We start from the raw sequence: 17,278 nt of genomic DNA, 5'->3' as shown, positions 1-17,278 counted from the left end.
TTTTCAACAATGACTTGTCGTGGATCGTACCGACACAAACGACTGCTCGCTGCGTGGACGAGAGAATGGCTCATGCGAACGGGGGGAACGGCGAGATGGTGTTCTTAAGTGGAAGAGACATTGCTGGAAAAAAGAAAATGATGATTAGAATGAAGATAGTAGATAAATATTTTTATTTTTGTTTTTAACTTCCCTTAGAGTAAGTTATAGTAATCGCAAAAAATCGAGAATTAATATTTTTATACATCTTTACATTTCAGAGGTTTCTGACCATTTTGGCATACCTTAGAAAAAATGGATGTATGTGTTTGTGTATGTGTGTGTGTGTGGGAACATGGATCAACCGATTTAAATAATTCAAAAAACATTCGATTCGTATTGATAAGGAGACATGCTGATTAGTTTTTGTCGAAGTCAGGTATAGCAGAAACTACGGGGCAAAAAGTACCAAAACGGTAACTCAGTTTTTAAGTGAACGGAGCGTCCGATTTTAATAATTCAAAAAACATTCTACTTGCATTTACAAGATGAACAATTGATTAAATTTTAAAAAAGCAGGTCCAGCGGTTATGGACACTCAATAAAAATAAGTTTAAAAAATGTCATTTAGTGGTTAAAAATGTTTATTGGACAAATGTACATCAAATTATTAGTTTTTTTATAGAGATTTTAATAATGTCTACACATTCTGTGTATTTTTTTTTGCAAAGTTCTCGCAATTTGCCTTAAGGCACGACGCCATGCACCTCACTAGTTTATATTTTTATTGATGCCAGAATTAATTATTTATCAAATGCATTAATTGAACGGCAAGATGGTGTTCTTAAGTGGAAGAGACATTGCTGGAAAAAAATGGTAATTAGAATGAAGATAGAAGATAAATAATTTTGTTCTTGTTTTTCTTTTAACTTGTTTATTGATTATTGATCAGGATTAATTATTTATTTATTGCATTAATTGAGCCTATGATATGACAATAAATGAATGAATTTCGATATGTACCACACAAATTACATTGATTAACATATTATTAGTATAACATATATTGGCTAACATATTTTAGCACAATAAAACTAAATATCTGTAATTAATTTTGTATAAATAAATAAATAGTATTATTATATATAATAGTATTATTTATTAAAATAATTCAAGTCATTGTGCAAAGCTATAAATGATCCATATATTCCTTTTGTCCAAGAAATATTGTCAATAGTTTTTTAACTTCCCGTAGGTTAAGTTATAGTAATCGTCTAAAAATCGAAAATGAAATTGTTTGCATGTCTTTACGTTTTAGAGGTTGATTAGTTTTTGCACAAGCAGGTCCAGCCGTTTCGGAGATACGAAGCAAAACGTGCAAAAATAGCCGTTTTTAAGCAAACGAAGCATCCGATCAGAACAATTCCAAATACATTCGATTCGCATTGAAGGGGAGGCGGCAGGTCCAGCCGTTTGAGAGATACGGAGCAAAAAAAACAGTTTTGGAAAGAAAGGATTCAAAGAGCATGATTAGTTTTCTGAGAAAGCATGCCCAGTAGTATCAAAACTATCAAAAATTTCAAATTTTTTTTGAGTGCTATGATATGAAAAACCAGCAATAAATTAATAAACATAAATATCTATATCACAAATTCTTTTCACACACTGTTTGGCGTTATTAAGGCTAATATTTGTTAAACTATGAGTCTAAAGCCTTTTGAACTTTTGTTTAAATCATTTTTTTTTGTTTGAATCATTTTTGAACATTTTGAACACTTTGAATCGATATAAAAAAATATAATTAAAAAAATGCTTCAATCATTTTGGTAAATTAATGCCCAAACTGATATCATGCAGTATTGATAACAGTTTTCACTTGCAATATAGATCTAAATATGTCTCCAAGTGAAAATTGTCCTTCGCCGAAATTGCTGCATCATGTGACAAATAAGATATCAGTATTAGATGATTTCTAATACATAAAATATATTAAAAGATAGGTCAACCAATGGGTTTTGCTTCTAATATCATCACAATAGCTAATAGATTATTTTTGTTTAAAAATAACAATAAAAGTATATAGGAATCTTGTCAGATATTAGAAGAATATCATAAAATATATTATATCATAAAGATGTACTTTAATCCACTCAGTACAATAATCTTCATTAGCACATAGCTACATTCATTTTGTAATTTTTCTACATTGGATTTGCTGCTTTGCTGCCACCATGGTACATCACCAAAAAATAACAAAATCAGAAAAGTATAATGAGACAATATATTTTATTATCGGTGCATTGATGTTAACAATCGCTGTATATTTACTTTATTTGATGATATTTTATCTATGATCATGTCACATGTGTTTTGTGTCTCATATGCTTTCACAATGGAACAATATGCATGCATCACAATCAGTACACATTATCACATAAAATCGCATAGGGGCAATCTCATTTTTGAACTAAATCTAATTATACCCTCATGTAACGTAAATCAAACAAATATAGTAAAATGATAACGGAAATTGTCTTTTTAACATAAAAATAATTTTATACAGGGTGTCCCAGAACTTAACGTCAAGCCGAAACAGGGTGATAGTATTGACCCTAACTGTACTGAAACAAATTAGAAAACTAGTAGAATGCATGACATGGTGCCTTAAGGCAAATTGCTGGAACTTTCCGTACTGTAATCAAAAGTCTTGGTTCGGAAACCAAATTTACACAGAATGTGTACACATTATTAAAATCTTTATAAAATATCTGATAATTTGATGTAACATATGTCCAATAAACATTTTTGACCGCCAAATGGCATTTTTTTAACTTATTTTCAATGAGAGTCCATAACCACTAGACCTGCCTTCCCAAAAATTCGATCAGTTCTTCATTTTGTCAATACAAGTAAAATGTTTTTTGAATTTCTAAAATCGGACGCTCCGTTCTCTTAAAAACTGAGTCACCGTTTTTAGCACTATTTGCCCCGTATCTTCGAAACAGCTACCCCTGCCTCTGCCAAAAACTAATCAGCACGTCTCCTAATCAATACAAATTAAATGCTTTTTGAACAATTAAAATCGGTTCAACCGTGTTCCCGAAATCGTCGACGAAAATTTGTATCCGCGCACACACACACACACATGCACACATGCACACACACATACATCTATTTTTTCTAAGGTATGCCAAAATATTCAGAAACCTTTGAAACGTAAAGATATATAAAATTTTTCATTTTCTATTTTTTTGCGATTTATATAACTTACCCTACGGAAAGTTAAAAAATTTCTCAGGTTGTTTGGAAATTATGAGCTTTTAAGTGCAACCTAGAGCTTTGGCGAAATTATGATCATTTTTTGGTTATTGTGGTTGAATTTTATTAATTTTGTAACTGTGAATAACATTTGTAGGACCACAGTGATAAATAATAACACATTTGACCCAAGTTTTCAAGAATTAGGACTTTATGTTGAACTATCAATCTAATTTTTTTTAAAAACGTTCGACCCTAAGACCCATTTTTTAAAAAAATGGACTAAAGTGTGTTCTCAAATTTCATCAAAAGTTGGCGTATTTAATCAGTAAAATACTAGATAATTTTATAATTGAAAAATTTCGAGTAAAAATATAAAAACTTAAAAACAACACGATAAACCAGTGGTTTCCATCCTTTCCAATCACAACCAGTTATCTCTTAAACCAGAATAAATGTTGTGAAGCAAATTTAGAAATGGTTTTCTATTTTTTTAAAAAAATATTAAATAATTTATATTGATAATTGATAAACTGGTATTACATAAATATAATATAAGTATATATCCTTTTTCCCATGTGAAGATATTATATTCGAATATTTCCATAACCTTTTCCAATCTCCTATTAATTATTTTAACAAAATAATTGTTCTCTCAAATGTCATTAAAATGTCATTTGCATCCAATATTTTAACAAAGTCATAAACTAAAATTTCAAAAAAATCTTCATGTAATTTCATTTACAAAAAATGATCTAGACAAAAAAAAATCGTCAAAAATGTAACTGAGAAATGCTCAAGAAAGTATTATGGATAAACATACATATATTCGCCAAAGGTTAGTCAAAAAAATATTATATGTAAATCTTACTTGTTTCGTAGCATAGACCAGGTTGAATTTCTACTTTAATGTTTATTATTATTTTAAAATTTCTTAAAAAAAAACATTATAACTTAAATTTCATTTAAAGAAAAACATTTCGACAATAACATGCGCGCTTTGCACATGTTTTCAACCTTTCAAATGTCATGGGGTACAAATTTACTTAATTTATTTATTAATTTATTTTAAACAATTTTGTGATAAATGATAAAAATAGCAGTATTTTCTAAAATACTATATTTTCGAAGGAGAAATTTGTTTTCGCCAAAGAAGCTTATTTGGTAATTTTATGTTTTCACAATGTTCAAGTCGAAACCAAAATTGGAAAAAACTATGTGTGACCTTTTCGTCGATATTTTTTCAAAAATGGCGGCACCTATTTTGAAAATTTGAATCCATTCAATAAAATTCCATAAAAATTTGTGTTGTTTTTTATAATTAGAAGAGAAGTGCAAAAATTTGCATCAACGTTTTCGCAAAAAATCCTGAACTGATTTTGAAAATTTAAAATCCGTTCGAAAGATATCAATTGAGAATTGTACTGATTTGAGCCTGGTACTTTGTGGTTATAATAATAATTAACATGATTTTTTTCCGAAATTTCAAAAGATTTTTAGCAAAAAAAATCGTTTGACAATAAAAGTTGACGCATGCAGATCATTTTTTTTTTTTGAAAATTCTTGTAAATCCAGCATAACGTTCTAAAAAAAAGCATCAACTACTACTTATCTCTCAAAGAAAAATTATTCGCCTAAAATAAATATAATGACATATGTCAAAAATTTTAATCCAAAATCGTTTACGTTTTATTTTAAAAAACTAAATTACTTTTGATGAAATTATTCTAAATTACAGTTAAATTCCAATTTTCAAAATTAATTCAGTAAATCTTCACGCTCTTTGTGCTATGTGGCTGCCTACAGGTTAGAATAATAGCAGAATAATTTTTAGTTTTTTTTATAAAATTTTTGATAGAAACAATCTGGATAAATGCCACTTACAACGAGTTTCTGTTATTTATTAACTTCCTGCAGGGTAGTTATAAATAGGCCAAAATGAATTTTTTTGCATTTCTCGACGTTTTAAGGTTTCTAAACATTTTGGCATACCTCAGAAAAAATGGGATGTATGTGTGTCCACGTTTTCGGGCGCACGGATCAACCGATTCCTATTGATAGGGAGATGTGATGATTAGTTTTTAGCAAAGGTATGACCAGCCGTTACGGAGATAAAGAGCAAAGAATGCAGAAAAAAGAAAATAAAGTTTTTAAGAAAACGGAGCATCCGATTTGAATAATCTAAAAAGCATTCAATTTGTAATGATTGGGAGAAGAGGTGATTAGTTTTTGGCAAAGGCAGGTTTAGCCATTTCGAAGTTACAGAGCTAAATGTGCAAAAAATGGCAGTTTTTGAGAGAACTAAGCGTCCGATTTGAATTATTAATAGAACTTTCTGCTTAAAAATAATTGCATTTGGAACAAAAATGTTTCAAATTTACTAAAGTTCTAATGTACTTTAAACAAATAATTTTAACTTTGCCATTCGGTTTATATAATTTTTGTAAATATTAGACAATGTTACAGTATTTATAATAATCTATTTGAAAACATTTAATATTCCTCGAACATTTCGTTTCGGTACGGGAACTTCCAGCAATATGGCACGATGCCATATACCACTAGTTACTTTTTATTTACTAATCAATAATTCAGTAATCACATCGTAATTCATTTTTAGGTTTATAGAACTTATAATTAGATTAAAAATAAAATAAAAACAAAAAAAGTGGAATACTACGAATTACTAATGACAGTTATTTTGTAGCTAGTTCAGATATATGTAATCTTTATAGAACTAGTTACAAAATAACTGTCATTAGTGTGAAAATCCCTAAAATATTACTTATTGTTAAATAGAAATGTGTAGACTGATTCACTTCATCCATGGCTTGTACAACCTGATCAAAAGTATTGATTTTAAATCATTTGTTGTCCTTACTTCAACGCAGGTTAAGTTGTCACTGATGATTTCTTCTCATTTTAGGTTTCGCAACGGGCCAAATACTATCCGAGCCCGTGACCACGAAAATAACATCAGCCTGCCAAAATCACTTATACAACGTAGCCTCTAGTTGCATGCAAGGATGGCGCCAGACCATGGAGGATGCCCACGTCCACATATTATCTTTACCCAACGATCCCGAAGCCGCATTCTTCGGGGTCTTCGATGGTCACGGGGGCGCTAAAGTTGCCCAATATGCCGCCAAACATCTTTACCATCACATCGTACGAACGCAAGAATACAGCCAAAGAAATATAGCCAAAGCTATGAAGATAGGATTTTTGGACATGGATGAGGCGATAGCAGAAGATCCTGAGACCAAAGAGGAAGCTTCCGGTAGTACAGCAATTACTATTCTGATACGGGACCAGACGTTGTATTGCGCCAATATTGGAGATTCACGAGCAATTGCCTGCGTTGGAGGCCAATTGGAACTCTTGTCCTGGGACCACAAACCAAACAATGAGGTCGAGTTTCATAGAATTGTCAAAGCCGGTGGTTGGGTTGAATTTAATCGAGTCAACGGTGTATTGGCGCTATCGAGAGCTTTTGGCGATTTTGTTTTCAAAAACAACATTACAAAAACCAGCACGGAGCAAATGGTCACTGCTTTTCCGGACGTGGAAATTCGCCCACTGAGTATTGATTGGGAGTTTGTAATAGTAGCTTGCGATGGCATCTGGGATGTCATGGGAAACCAAGAAGCCTTGGATTTTGTAAGGGATAGGCTGGCTGCTGGATTGAGTGTTGCAAGTATTTGTGAGGACATGCTATCGCATTGCTTGGCTGTCGATGGAAGACAAGGAGCGAGAGGCAGTGACAACATGACAGTGATCATTATATGCTTTCTGCACCAACGGCCGTTTAGAAGGATGGTAAATAAATTAGGAGTGAACGGGCAGAGACAATGAAAAAAACCCCATTAATTGTAAATTTTGTTCTCAGTGAAATATACACGATCAATATGTGTCAATCTATTATTTACATCTTTCCACTTCGAGTGAATTGTAGCTTTTATTTAGAAGACTGCCTCTTGGCATGTTCTGAAAATGCAACCAAATCCTGGCCTGGGTGGTGTACCTACAGCAGTGGCAGATCGCGGGAGTTGGTCACGGGGATCATGAGCCCCCCCCCCCCTGAAATTGTCTTAAGACTTAGATAGAATACTAATTTAGCAATAAAATTACTTCATAATGATTTTATTTATGTATTTTGTTACGAAACACATTTTATAACTTCAATATGTAACTTATTATAGACGAACGGCGGAGTCAAGGATTCCCAAAAAATTTAAGGATTTTCTAATCGTTTTTCGAATATATGTTCTATACATAATTTAATTATATGCTCCCCCTGGCGCCAAAGCTGGATCCGCCACTGATCTACAGACTTGAATATAAAATGTACATTACAATTGAGAAATAAATAATTCATTCGATTTATATTTTTTACAATAATGCTTAAAATTAAAATGCATCTTGTTTTTGAAGACTTGCGTTTTTAGGAAAGAACAAGAACAAATGGCTCAAATTAGGACGAAAGTATTATAATTAAGAATAGGAATTATAGAATTTTAAAGCCTCCTCCCATTTACATTTAATTGTCTAATTGTCTAGTAATAATTAGGGAGAAGTCCCGTAACGCCGGACAGCACCTAATACCGGACACTCTATTTAACACGTATTATTTAAGCGAGTATAAATCTTTTTATATCCAAATACAAGTGAAAGAGACGCGGGGGTCACACAGGTGCAGGATTCACCCGCCAAGACTCACCTGTGACGCACACGGCCATGGCGGAAGTAACCCTTTGCTGTTTTAGGCGCAAAATCACGGCGTCACCTTAATATCAATTGAAGTAATTCTACTGTATTTATGCATTTATATTTGAGTGGCATTCAATGATAAAAGTAGTAGTTGATTGTTATCCGTAAAATGGTAAAATATTATTAGATATTTTAAACAATTTTAGTAGGCACCAACAAATGAACAAACATGCCTGTCCCTTAGCACCGGACACTAAGTCGTCCCTTAGTGCCGAACAGTTAACATATTGATATTTCTTGTGAGAATTGACGTATTTTATTTTAATTATTTAATTTTGTTCTGTATGAGTGCTAACAGTCACTACATACCCCCCATTTTTCGTATTTCCTAGTCAAAGAATGAAAATCTTATGATGAATGCTCCAGCTGAGAGCATCGGTGTGGCCCAGCCAAAAGGGTGGAGAATTGTGATTTTTTTTTTGCAATATCTAAGGATATTTGTCAAACATACATGTGCAGACACTCCAGAGTGTGGAGATGTATTCAACCTATGTATTCAATACTGGTTATTTTAAAATGTCCGGTACTAGGTGCCACTTTGTAAAATCATATTTCTTGTTACCAAAGTTTGATTGATAGTATTAATTATTTTTAGCACAGGTTGCGTTTTTGTTAATTTAGTTTGATTTCTAACTTTGTTATCTAAACATTTCGTAAAATATATTTTGATTTATTTATAAATAACCTTAGGTGTCCGTCACTCGGAGACTTTCCTTTACCTGATTTTATCACAATATACATCACTTTTTTTAGAACTTGTGCTCTTAAAAAAGAAATGGCTCAAACTAGGACAAAAGTATAATTAAGAGTGGGAATCATATAACTCTAGAGCTTCCTCCCATAAAGTAGTGCCTAACGGCGGATTCCATGGAGGGAAGAGATACATGGAAGTTTTAGTTAATAATGAGTGTAGCATACCCAGACAAAAGACCTAGAGTATAGCTTCATAAAGAAAAAAATTACTTGTTCAAATATTGCATTATTTTGCAAGCCCAGACGATTAATTAAGAAAGAATAAAAAGGTAATATAGTATTATTGGTTTACTTTAAGTTAATCATTTATGAAGCAATGAGTATTCATTAACTTCCCGTAGGGCAAGTTATAGTAATGGCAAAAAAATCTAAAATGAAAATTTTCATATATCTTTACGTTTCAAAACCTTCTGAACATTTTGGCATACCTTAGAAAAAATGGATGTATGTGTGTGTGTGTGTGTATGTGCGTACATGTATGTGTGTGCGGATACAAATTTTCGTCGACGATTTCGGGAACACGGATGAAGCAATTTGAATAATTCAAAAAACATTGATTCATATTGATAAGGAGACGTGCTGATTAGTTTTTGGCGAAGGCAGGTCTGGCTGTTCCGAAGATATGGGGCAAAAAGTGCCAAAAACGGTAACTCATAATAAGAGAATGAAGCGTCCGATTTGAATAATTCAAAAAACATTTTACTTGCATTAACAAGAAGAAGAACTGATCAAATTTTCATGAAGGCAGGTCTATCGGGTTTGGAGATCTAGTAAAAAAAAGTAAAAAAATGCCATCTGGTCAAAAATGATCATTAGACATATGCACATCAAATTATCAGATATTTTATAGAGATTTTAACAATAAGTATAAATTTTGTTTACATTCTTATGGGATCCGTACCAATGTTTATCCGTTAGACGGCGACGCGGCGCTTACGCGCTTCGATATTTCGTCTCTATGTAGTTAAAGCAGTACGATTGCTTTGAAAAAAAGTTTAGAATTTCCAAAATATTTCAAAATTAATTTTTCTTCAAAAAGTCTTTTTTTTTACAAAAAGTAAATTTTTGTCAAAAATGAATAGTTTCTCAAAAATCTAATTTTTTCAGAGCAATTTTTTTTCAAAAATGTTAATCTTTTTTTAAAAAAAAAATCGGTACGGGAAGTTCTAGCAATTCGCATGTTTTTTTTTGCTATTTATTTATTTATTTATATATTATTTTCATATCCCAGTCAGACAGAGGTACCTGGTATGAGAGATGGTATGTATAATTTGAAACAAACACTGGGAATTTAAAAACTGAATTTGCGTCAAGTTTTTATATTGACATTATTCAATTTTGTTTTTTGTTTATTTGGTCGAGCTTTTAAACTTTTTTTACAGGATACTGTTCAAATCTGAAATGTTCTTAATGCAGAATTCTGGCAAATCTTAATTCAAAATTGAAAACATAAGCAAGAGCATTTGGAATTTGAGAGAACTTTGTGAAGCATTTAAGAGCATCATGTGGATAAATTATTAACGAATATGAAAATGAGTGTTTTATTCAAGCATTATTCTTGGGAAACAAATTGACAAACAACTTTTGTGGATTGATGAAGAGGTTAATTTGATTGTAATAAATTTCAGTTCTCATATACATTTATATCAACAATTTTTGTTTCAGAATTAAAAACACAAACACCTTAAAATTAATTAAGAAGTTCCTGATTGCAAAAATGTTGCATTGAACTAACTATAAAGTTATTTGTTGTTGTTGTAAAAAATCTTTTTAATATTTTTGGTGGAAATTCTCTAAATCGCTCTCATCTCTCATCAAAATGTTATGCTATCGTGTTTTTAAAATGTTTTTCAATATCTTCTTTATGTATATTCTTGTTGAAGTGTATTTAAATTGTATAAAACACATTTTAAAAAATGTTTGTTCAAAATGAGAATATAAGTTTGCTAAAAGAATAAATAGTGTGTATGAGATTAGTTTCAGTTTTAAATTAAAAAATTCATATATATTAACATATCCTAATCATTGAAAAGAAAAAATACAGGGAACTGAAAGCCAAAGCACAGGATCTGAGTACATGGAAGCAGCAGTTTCTAAATAAAAAAGTGTTGGTAATAAAATGATAATGGGATTAATAAACCACCAGGGACGGAAAGGAAATTATTGATTTGAGGTGTCACTCAAATTTAATGAATCTATAAATCATAATATTTAGATAAATAATCATATGTATCGTACTTACAATTCATCTGCTGATACTTTGCGATCCGATTCAGAATTTTGCATTATTGTCCAATATTTATAATATGTAATAAGTTGTAAAATGTGCGTCTAGTTTTGCTCAAAAACTATGCACACATTTAAAACGTATGGACCCAAAAGTTCACTACACAATTTAATTTTAATTGGCATTAATAGATATATTTCTAAGATTTCTTCAACACTATGTTGTCAACATTAAACTGTCACTATTAAATCAAAACCACAAAGCACATGACACAAAGTCGTTGGCGGTTCTTTAAAAGTCCTACTTAACATTAAACACTAAAACAACCAACAGCTTGTTTTTCTACATAAATGTTCATTTATTCATTGGCTTATTTATTTCTCTGTTTGACGACATAAATGAAATGAAAGTGTTTGAAATGCCATTCTGACGCAGGACATGCTGCGACTGTTGTAAGTATGCAAACTTCACTGCTAATGGTAAGACTGTGTCGCTGCAACTTCAGCAAGTAAGTCAGGCGCCAAATTTGAAATTATTATTACTATTATCAACATTTTACGGGACTAATAAATATATTGTTATAAATTTTATTTTGTTATTAACTTGGAAAATAGCAATTTGAATACATTTTTCATACCTTCGATAAAAGTGTAAGTTATGTACTAAATAAAACAAACTTGTTAAACACACACACATTCTAAGTTTTAGAAATAATTGAGTTACTATTAAAATTGTATGTACAATTTTAATTGCCAGCACATAATGACTCTCTTATTATTATTTACTCTTATTAGCCTTTTAAATCTCAATAATACTCTTGTAATATATTGAATACCATAAGTTGTATAAAAATGCCTGTTGTAAACAGTTCTAAACAGTTTATAAAATTTTTTACAAAAATTATTTACAAGAAATATTTAACTTTATTTAATAAGAAGACAATATAAAGAGCATCATATATGACTGCAACTAGTCTTTATACGATTAGACTGTCGTCTCACTTCTTCTCAAAGGTACAAAGACAACTTGTTACATTATTTTAATATTCATGTCCAGATGTCGACAGATTGTTTCAAATCAATTTCATCAATAGGTGTTTGTGTAAACAATCCAAGTGTGCATAGGCTTTTATAACCCCCCTTAGTTGGTTATATTTTTTCCTGTATTCGATATGTTTCTCCATTATTCTCCTTTTAATTTATAAACTGGATTCATGAGTAATGCAAAATTAGAATTAATTAAAAACCACAACTACAACAAAAACTTGAATAATTTAATCTTGATTGAGATGCATTCACATCAACGGTCACACGATAAATGATTTTGTAGCTGTCAAATTGTATCCGGCGCCCAGAATGCTCTATACTCTTCTTTTATCTATGTATGTAGCAAGAAAGTGAGGCCAACCAATCAAAAAGCAGAACGAAATTTGTCAAGAAACCAGGACCGTATTTTAACTTTTACATTTTTTAAATAAATATCTAAATTAATTTAAAAATCATTATAATAATTTCACTTGCTCAGATAATACTAATAAATGTATTTCGATTCTAAAACTACGCTACGACTAACTAATAACAACAGGATATTGTAAATATTAAATTTTTGAGAAAATATTCACGGAAGGTCAAAACTTGTCTTATATGCAACGAATAACTAAATTGTCTCTTATAGTAATTGTTTCTTATATGATGCCTATTTACTATTCATTTAAATGTTAATACAATAATATTAATGTTAAAATACCATTCCCATCACCAAAACTTATTAAAATATCCCAAAACAGTAAATTGACATTTTTAATTTAAATAAATATTCAAAATAATTACCCCTAACATTTTAGCAGGCGGTCCTGTGCGATATGAACGCGCTGTCAAGTTCAGAATTGTGACTGTTCCCCTGGCAGAATGACGAGATTTTGTATGAAAATTTAATTTTGCCGAACATTTTCGAACTGAAATGCGTTCATACTACCAGGGTAGCAGACGCAAATCCGAAAATGAAATAACGTTAGTAATACGCAGGGCCGTCTGCAAAAACGTTAGGGATAATTTTTGTGAATAGTTTTTGAATAATAAAAATAATAGTGAATACGCAAAATAAATAGTGTGTTTAATCAATAAAATGTATTATGTTATGCGAGATTGTTCATAATTAATAAAAATAATATCTGTGGCTATTAATTATTTTTTGCCAAAAGCAACCTGAAAAATTCAATAAAATGCACATAAATTCTATAATAAAAGAATCAAATATAATTAATTATGCTTTTATTTATATTTGCAAAATATTACAAAGATATACTTTGTCTAAACAACTTGTGGCATTTAATGAAAATAATTAACAAAAATCTAGTTTAAAACTAATATATAAGTTGACTTTTTATCTTACATCTGATTAATGAATTTTCATCACTATAGATTTAACTAACATGATTGTAACTAAAGTGCTAATATTATTGCTATCATGTACATTATTCATTATAAATTTATTAGCAATTTGAATACAGTTTTCCTTGCTTTGATGAAGATATTTCTCAATCAACAGCAAATTAATATAAAATAAATTTAGATATTTAAGTTAAGTGCAAATAAAAAATAACAGTAACTTAATCTAACAAGCATAAATAAAAATGTATAATTAGAATTACTAGAAACTTAAATTTGCATTAAGCACTCTGTTTGATCACATATTTCCCAAGTTTAGATGTTATAAACAATTAAAGTTATGATAACAATTGTACATGCAATTTAAAAGAGGATAATGGCTCTTTTAATCTTATCAATATTAATTGTATATTAAATTAATTGCTATCAGATTTCGATTTAAATCTCAATAATACACTTGTACATTATAATATAATAAATTGTATAAAAATTACTGTTGTATAAAAATTTGTTTTAAACAGTTTCAAATAGTTCATAAGAAATCTATAAAAGTTTATTTACAAGAAATACTTCAATGATATAAAACACAATGTAAAACACACATATAACTAAAACTGGTCTTTAAAGTATAAAGGCTATTCCTTTTTGTACATCATTATAATATTCATGGATCAAATTTTTCATTTTTCTTATTTGTCCTTAGTTGCTTCTGCAAGTTGTCGACAGATTCTTATAAATAGACTTTATCAATAGATGGAGGTAGATAATTTGACAAAAACTTGTGTATAAGGTCTGTGTGAAACTGTGAGATGTTCAGTTAGACGTATTCCAAAAGTCTATGTTTGGAGATGGCCTATAGCAGGATTCAGAACTGAGAAGATGATCTAGTGTAACGACATTAAAAATCAGAAGTCAGAGTAGTCAGAGTAGTAATTGCAGGCAGGATATGTGAGTAGGCACATTGCGTTGGATTCTCAGAATCTCCTATAATAAACAAATTTTAGTTGTAATAACAAATAATAGAATGTAGTAATACAACATTAATTAAATGTGAACTTATGAATATATGAAATACAGTAATAATCATATCCTTCTTGTCCTTGGCTTCTATAATTTTCATTATAATTATAAAAATTATATTAATTATATGCAACCAAATAAAATGTATTTATATTATTTTACATACTAAATAATAAATAAAAAATAAATAAAGAATAATTGGATTCTAGTAATGCTATTTCAACATTTAAATAATAGCAGTAAAATTAATTATGAAGAAAAAAAATCATACTAAACATAAAAGATTTTATGAAATGAATTGCTTAAAAATATATGTTGCATTACTTTTTGTTTAGAGAGTTATTTATATGCAATACTTTTTTTCTAAGTTTTGTGGTTTAATTGATTGTATTTGTAAGCATATACTTTTATAAGGAAAGAAGATATGATTACAACCTGATCTTCTCGAGAAAATATATTTGTATATAGAAAAAAATATGAATCAATCAAAAATCATCATCTCCACAAGATTGTTATGAATGTATTCGAATGCTTGAAGTCTTTTACACAATATAATTATAATTCTTCATTCTCATCATATACATAATTATAATAATAATAATAATAATTTACATATAGTTACCTATTTTTATTTTTTTAAGGATTATATAACATTTTCAAATCCAACTTGGTGCATTAAAAGTTTCTTTAATATCTGGCTTGATCTAAATGTATTCTTCTATTAATAAATGTATCAAGAATTGTCTCTTTGTCCTTGAAGTACAGTCTGTTGCCTTCCGGAGCAATTATATATTTCCATAACACTATAAAATAGAATTTCTGTGAAATTATCGTTAATAATTAAATACTTGTTAATGATAAAGGATTAATAAATTACAAACAACAGTTTTTGGAGCTGAGTCCTGTAAATATCGATAAACAATTAATTAAAGCTCACTGATGCTTTCGCACCTTCAGAAAACAATATTATATGTTGAATGCTTCAAAGAACTTGGATATTTAAATGTTGATTTAAGTAATATAAAATGGACTGGGAGATCTAATAAAACAGTATTAAATAAACACAATTATTATTTCAGAATGTAAAGTTTATAAAATGTGGCAAAATTTACACAAACCTAATGTTCTAGGAAATATTTGGAAATCAGTCTTAGTACCATTAACAGTATTTGTAACCTTTAATAAAGGAGTTTATATCAGCTGATATAATAGTTATCATTTAAACCAAGTCTAGACTTGATCTAAATGATAACTTCTACATGTATAAAGACTTGTCTAATTATCCCTGAGGTACAGTGATGAAGCTGTTACCTTCGCAAACAGTTTTTTCCAAGATTTCTATACTTGAAACAGCAAAAAAAAAAGTCCACAACACTAAAAAATAAAAATTAAGTGAAATTATTGTTAATAATTAAATACTTGTTTGTGAAAAAAATATATATATTACATGCATTATATAAAGTTCTTATTATTTCTGAGCTTAATTTATTCTAAAAGACTAATATTAGAAACTGATATATTATTCAAAGCACATCAATATCAATTATCAATGAATTGCCTTATAATTAAAACTCAGTTTTTGCTTCAAAGTACTTGATGGTATAAAGAATTAATTTTTCATCATGAAAAGGATTGTAAGTATAACCTGATTCAATCAAAAATTTGAATTGATTATACTTTTTATGTTTCTTGTTTTCTTACAAGTCATAAGCATATGCAAAAACAATATAGAATTATTCAAGAAAAAGCATTCAAAATAATATTCTATAATCATTTGCAACACTAGATAATATTGATTTTTATTAAATAATTAAACTTAGATATTGAGAAATATCATAAAACAACCAAGTACATGATTTAAATAACAATTGTTATTATAATTTCAAATGGAATATCATGTACTTGGTTGTTATATTATATTTTAAACAATTTATACTTACTGGATATTTTTGATAATCAGATCATTTATCTTTCATTAAAACTTTATATGTCAGGATAGGATCATCTCTTAATTCAACAGATTTATGTTCCTTTGAAATTCAGAATATAATTGATGTATGATTTCAATAAATATGATCTTGATCTCCTTTGGAGCAGCATTTTCCTAAAGAATTAACCATTATTACAAAATATTTTGCCAAAAATGAATCTATAGACTTACAATAAAGGCGATGTAATTGTCTTTCATAAACCGCTTCAGCCGGCTATATTTTTTCTTGTATTCAATATGTTTGCATATTTAATGTGATTAAAATGAATCCTATTAAAACATCAGTATTAAACAATATTGCAAACTGATGTTACCAGAGACTAATATTTATTCTTTATATTATTTAAATTTATATTTTGTTCTCTTGATCAATGTGTAGTGCAGTCCCTACAGCATTGTTTAGCAACATTATTCATATAAACTTATATTGTCATATAAGTCAATATCAACATTACATAGTTGATAGTTTTGAATCAAACACTTAAAATAATCATTCCAAATTTACCTATAACATCCATGCGAGTTGAAGTTCATGTGCTTAAAATATTCATCTTCATCAGAAGGGGATTCAAGAATATACATCTCAATTCACTTGGATTGCTTTCTGTAACATTTAGTTTGTTCCTATGTTCTGCATAACTATTCCAATACTTTATATATTCTTACATTATTTGGAGCACAAAGTACATTTCCACAAACTTGCATTTGCTAAATAAACAATAAAAAATTCTTAATATTTTTTAACTCACTTCATTCAAAGAATATTGATGGTTGTATGTGATAAACAGAAGTTTAATATATTAGAAAAATTTTGTTATTTCATTGCAAAATATAATTTGAATCATTGTTGGATATTAAGTTTCTATGTGAATAACATCTCTCACTAAAACAGTA

General features: G+C 29.3%; 1 protein-coding gene across 1 annotated transcript; it reads left to right on the top strand.

Annotated features, from left to right (window-relative positions):
• The first annotated feature begins 5,027 nt into the window (after positions 1-5,027).
• Positions 5,028-7,092, top strand: LOC113383540 (probable protein phosphatase 2C T23F11.1). The gene is made up of 2 exons (XM_026621799.1): positions 5,028-5,043; positions 6,164-7,092. The coding sequence occupies exons 1-2, from the start codon at positions 5,028-5,030 to the stop codon at positions 7,090-7,092; spliced, it is 945 nt and encodes a 314-aa protein (XP_026477584.1).
• Positions 7,093-17,278: the final 10,186 nt, after the last annotated feature.

The sequence above is a fragment of the Ctenocephalides felis genome, unplaced genomic scaffold, assembly GCF_003426905.1.
Source record: "Ctenocephalides felis isolate EL2017-DRISC unplaced genomic scaffold, ASM342690v1 CF-g0.4_SCAFFOLD_03570, whole genome shotgun sequence".
In the NCBI taxonomy this organism is placed as follows: domain Eukaryota; kingdom Metazoa; phylum Arthropoda; class Insecta; order Siphonaptera; family Pulicidae; genus Ctenocephalides; species Ctenocephalides felis.
The sequence above is the reverse complement of the archived record's forward strand: the minus strand, read 5'-3'. Positions and strand labels throughout refer to the sequence as shown.